The sequence below is a fragment of the Octopus bimaculoides genome, chromosome 1 (genome assembly GCF_001194135.2).
Source record: "Octopus bimaculoides isolate UCB-OBI-ISO-001 chromosome 1, ASM119413v2, whole genome shotgun sequence".
NCBI classification, from domain to species: domain Eukaryota; kingdom Metazoa; phylum Mollusca; class Cephalopoda; order Octopoda; family Octopodidae; genus Octopus; species Octopus bimaculoides.
Genome location: NC_068981.1, coordinates 115,627,629 through 115,633,064, shown reverse-complemented (window position 1 = coordinate 115,633,064; position 5,436 = coordinate 115,627,629). Strand labels below are relative to the sequence as shown.

At 37.4% G+C, this 5,436-nt stretch overlaps 1 protein-coding gene across 1 annotated transcript in view; it reads left to right on the top strand.

Moving 5' to 3' along the window:
• The window catches only part of LOC106876833 (nephrocystin-3), a 96,142-nt gene that overhangs the window by 62,036 nt on the left and 28,670 nt on the right, over positions 1-5,436 (top strand). Inside the window, exon 25 of the mRNA XM_014925551.2 lies at positions 2,364-2,503. Within this exon, the coding sequence (XP_014781037.1) occupies positions 2,364-2,503 (140 nt within the window). The remainder of the gene's footprint in view (positions 1-2,363; positions 2,504-5,436) is intronic.

The following is a 5,436-nucleotide window of genomic DNA, read 5'->3' as shown; positions in this document are numbered from 1 at the left end:
GCTTCATTCCTTGCGAGCTTACGTATGTCCTCAGCAGTTACAGCCCATGTTTCACTGCCATGTAGCATGGCTGTTCGTACGCATGCGTCATACAGTCTGCCTTTTACTCTGAGTGAGAGTCCCTTTGTCGCCAGCAGGGGTAAGAGCTCTCTAAACTTTTCCCAGGCTATTCTATATATATATATATATATGTATGGGAGAATATACAAATAATAACAACAGACGAGGACAGGTGGTGTAAATAACAAAAGTATATATTAGTATGACGCTCGGGAATACGGAAAGTCTTTGACGTTTCGAGCTACGCTCTTCAACAGAAAGAATACGGAGACAAGGAGAAAAACACGGAGAAAAAAAATTGAATAGTGTTCAGTCAACGGTCAATCATAATAAGGGTGTCTCAAAAGTCACTGATGTGTTTCAGTTTTTAATAACTTCCTTAACTTTACAAACAAATGCATAAAATTTCGATATGATATAAAGGACATAATGGAAATTAATATGCACAGGTCAAATTTTGCAACGCCACCACATCACATATGAAAAATGAGATCCCTTAAATGGCAGCCATTTTCAGCTTTGCATGCCTGTACTCTTTTCAAAACTCACACCATAACACCCTCAAGAGTTTCAAACCCCACTTCTCTGATTTCTCTATTGATGTTCTCCTTCAGTTGCACCAGGATCTCTGGTTTGTTGACGTAAACCCTTTCTTTCAGGTATCGTCACAAGAAAAAATTTGTTCTAGTCAAGTCTGGGGAACGTGAAGGCTAGTTGACATTGCCATAGTGGGAGATTATTCTCTCTCCAAAGCACTAATGTAGCAACTGCATTGTTTCTCTTGCGGTATGAACAGTTGTCCCATGTTGCTGGAACCATGTATGAGCTCTACTCTGAATAGCCAGATGCAAAAAGGTCTCACTCCTGAATACCTGAAAGAGAGGGTTTACGTCAGCAAACCAGAGACCCTGGTGCAACTGAAGGAGAACATCAATAGAGAAATCAGAAGAGTGGTGTCTAAAACTCTTGAGGGTGTTATGGTGCAAGTTTTGGAAAGAGCACAGGCATGCGAAGCCTAAAATGGCTGCCATTTAAGCAATGTCAGTTTGCATATGTGATATGGTGTTGCAAAGTTTGACCTGTGCATATTGATTTCCATTATGTGCTTTATATTGTATCAAAATTTCATGCATTTATTTGTAAAGTTAAAGAAATTATTAAAAATTGAAACACATCACTGACTTTTGGGACACCCTGTATGTATGTATGTATGTATATATATATATATATATATATATATATATATATATATATATATATGTGTGTGTGTGTGTGTGTAAACTTAAGCTGCTGACCATATGATCAATTGCTGAAATCTTATAGCCATAATGATGTACCTCTGAACGAGGGACATAAGTTTCCTTATTCTGGTTTGAATAGATGACAATGAACCCTTGATATCATATCTGTGTGATTACCTGTAAGAATGACATTCAGTTATAAAACAATGTCTCCAACAAGATATCTCAGTCAGCAAACATGGGAAAACATGTAAAAATACTTATTAGAAAACAAGTTTTACATTGTTTACAGTGCAGTAACTGTGGAGTCTCCTGTACTAGCTTCAAACCCCACATCTGTAGTCATGACTACAAAGGTAAATGTAAACTATAAATGTGCCACAAAGATATTCCATCTGTAGTAGATGTTGAAAGCTGGGCTGATGATGGAGAATTACCAAAAATGTGAGTCATTAAGGGCCTTGGCATGGTCATCCAGCTTGCTACAAATAGCAGCCAAATTTCACTCATTTTACGCCCTACTATCTGAAATAAGGAAGGACACATCAACTAACGTCCTTTTTTCCAGATCGTAGAATGTAAATAATATGTATGAGATTTATATCTAGAAAATAATAGGACTGTCATGGCTGGAATGCTATTGATCACAACTGTGTTTCATTAGAGATGACCTTGGGCTAAAGAGCAACAAACCAGAAGATTTGCACTTAAAATTAAGTGGATGATTAATGTGTGTGTGTGCATGAATGCCTGTGCATGTACATTGTGTGTGTGTGTGTGTGTGTGTGCTTAAATACTTGAGACGTCATTTCACAATTAGAAAATGAAGTCCAGAATTCAATCCCATTTCATGGCATCTTGGGCAAGTGTCTAAGTTTGGGTCCAGAAACCTATAGGATGGCTTGTACTTGTAATACAAAGATCCAGCTTTGTCACACAATGAACCACTGATTTTTGTTTTAGAATTTCATTAAAGATGTGTGTGTGTGCAAGTGTGTATATGCCTGAATGTGTGTATGCTTGTATGTCAATGTACATCATTCTTCTATTTTTACCATTCAGGGTCAAATCCGAGGCATTGATCCCATGGTACAGCGTCGTGCCCTTCGTCTGGAGGAACTTTCCATGGGACCTGATTCAGCTGACCTTGCTCACACCCTTAATGAACTTGGTGTTCTCTACTATTTACAGAATAATCAAGAGTAAGTAGACGAACTTGTTACTTTTTTCTCAGCATTCATTTCATACATGTGTAGGTGTGTATGTTTTTGTGTGTGAATGTATAATTATGACTAAACTATTAATATTTATGTCTCCATGCATATAAAGTATGCAGGTGTAATTGTGAGTATATGATTAATATGCATGAATGTGTGTATGTAAGTGTATGTGTGTATGTAAGTGTGTGTGTGTGTGTTTGCAATTGTAACTATGCTGTCATTCTTTCTCTCTCTCCATGTGTATATATAAGGTTTTTACATGCCACCAGCATGGTACTTTTTACATGCCACCGACATGGGTGCCAGTCAGGTGGCACTAGCATCAGCCACGTAATTGTAATCATACTGTTAATATGTATTCATGTATAATGAGGCAAGCTGGCAGAATCATCACTGCACCAGGAAAAATGGTTTAGCAACATTTCTAGTGATTTTATTTTCTGTGTTCAAATGCCGTGTGGGTTGACTTTGCCTTTCATCCTTTTGGGGTGGATAAAATAGTACTAGTTGAGCACTGGGGTCTGTTTAATCAACTTGGCCCCCTCCCCTAAAACTGCTGGCCTTGTGCCAAAATTTGAAACCAATATGTATGTAAGTGTATGTAATTCTGTGTGTGTAATTGAACCCTTAGAGGTTTTTAATATCCATTATATGCAGAAGTCCATTCATTCTTGTGGTAAGATCTAACTACAAATCCTCCACAACCCAGTATCACAACATTAAGTCCATACTATACAGGCATTAACAAAGATGACTTGTACAGTGCATGCCTCATATCTCCTTCATTGGACCCTCCGTTGGCAGCCACACTATGATCATTTCATGGCTGGAGAAGACTTTGAAGAGGACTAACATCAACCTTTTAAGGGTGGAAGACATCACTGCTGACCATTCGTTGTTGGAAGAGCATGGAAAATATGAAAGAAAGATATGCAAGCATAACCAAGTAAAACAGGTGAAGAAGCATGCATGCAGGGCAGCACTTGGTCTCACCAATCAAACATCTACATGACCTATCAGCAGCTGAAGCTGCACATCAAGGATTGGATATACAGTCATCAAAGGAATCACAAATAAATTTGATAAACAACCTTCAAGCAAGCAGATAGGGTTACACTATAGATATGTATGTATACAGTAATAGATAAGTGTTTGGTGATGAAGAAGGGTTTTGTGATTACATTGTTAACATATGTATTTGTGTGCAGGTGCACATAACTAATTATATTTATGATTGAAATTAAATACTATTAATACATATTAATGCACAGGCATGGTTGTGTGGTAAGAAGCTAGCTTCCCAACCACACAGTTCCATGTTCAGTCTCATTGCATAGTACCTTGGGCAAGTGTCTTCTACTATAGCCTTGGGCCAACCAAAGCCTTGTGAGTGGATTTGGTAGACAGAAACTGAAAGAAGCCTGTCGTATGTATATGTGTACTAGCTAGTTAGTAGCTTTTAAGAAACTAACCTTGAATTGGAAGATCTGCAAACAGATCTCTGACTTGTTTTGGAGAACTTGTTGCAATTGCTTCTTCCAGAGTCATATCCCAATGATGATCATATTCGTTGCAAAAATTCATGTAAAAAAATCGACGAAAACAATTACAGTAATGAAAACATAGGAATCTGAAATTTCAGGATTGCAGGTCCAGATTCGGCCCGAATGTTTTTAATTTACTCACAGACTCAGCCTGATTCCAAAATGGTATGATATGTTGGGCTATGGACTTTAGGAGTAAAGTTGACAAAGTGTGACACTGACATTTACATTTATTATATTAGATATGTTTAATTTTAGGGAAAATGTATTTCAGTTGAAGTGTATTTTATACATGTGTGTGTATGTATATCTCTGTACATATATACATACATACACACACACATACGTGTGTGTGTATGTGTATATATATATACACACACACACACACATATGTATGTATTAAAGAAAGCAAAAAATTTTTTTAAATGATAGTGGAGTATAGATTGTTTGCCAACACAGCATGGTTTAGGACAAATGTTACTGTAATTTAGCCCTAGGAGACATTGTCTCCAGGTGGCTATATGACACGATCTGTTTCCTTATATTTTCAAACAAGGGAACCTAGCACCCCCACTTACCTCAAAACAATATCTGTTCAAAAATATAAGGACACAGATTGTGTCATATAGCCAGCTGGAGATGATGTCTCCTGGGGTTAAATTACAGCAGCATTCATCCAAACCAGGGCTGCCATGTTATGCTGGCAAATAATCTTTACTCTAAAGTATTGTTGCTGAATATCTCTTGTTGTGAGATTTAAAAATAGTAATTTTCTAAAAGTGATAGTGTTCAGTAGTTGGTTCAGTATGCTGGCCACAGGAATTTCTGTCCAGGAAAGTTGTTCATCATCTCCCTCTTTCTCTCACATACCCACTCTTTCTCTCTCTCTCTTATTATTTCTCCCTTTGCTACCATCAACACTACTACTTTTAGTAAAATATCAACTCTCCCTGAATTTCTTTGTCTCTCTTTCTCTCCCTCTCTTTTTCTTTCTCTCTCTCTCTCTCTCTCTCTCTCTCTCTGTCTTCGCCACTGCTCTCACTGGTCTTTATACCTACTATTACTGTCACTCCAGCACAAGGAAGGGTCATTGAATAGTGAGTGAAGGGGTCAAAGTGTGACATGACACTGACACACAGAAATTAGTTTTCGCTTTTATTATATTAAATGTTTAATTTTGGGGAAACTGTATTTCAGTTAAAGTGTATTTTATATATATAAATATATTTGTGTATGTGTGTGCATATATATATATATGTGTGTGTGTGTCGAACTAAATTTGTAGACTGGCATCCATGCCAACGTCTTCATTGAACACTAAACTCGGCTTGCGAAGACCTGTTGGGGCAAGCGAAAGCAAAATCATGATGG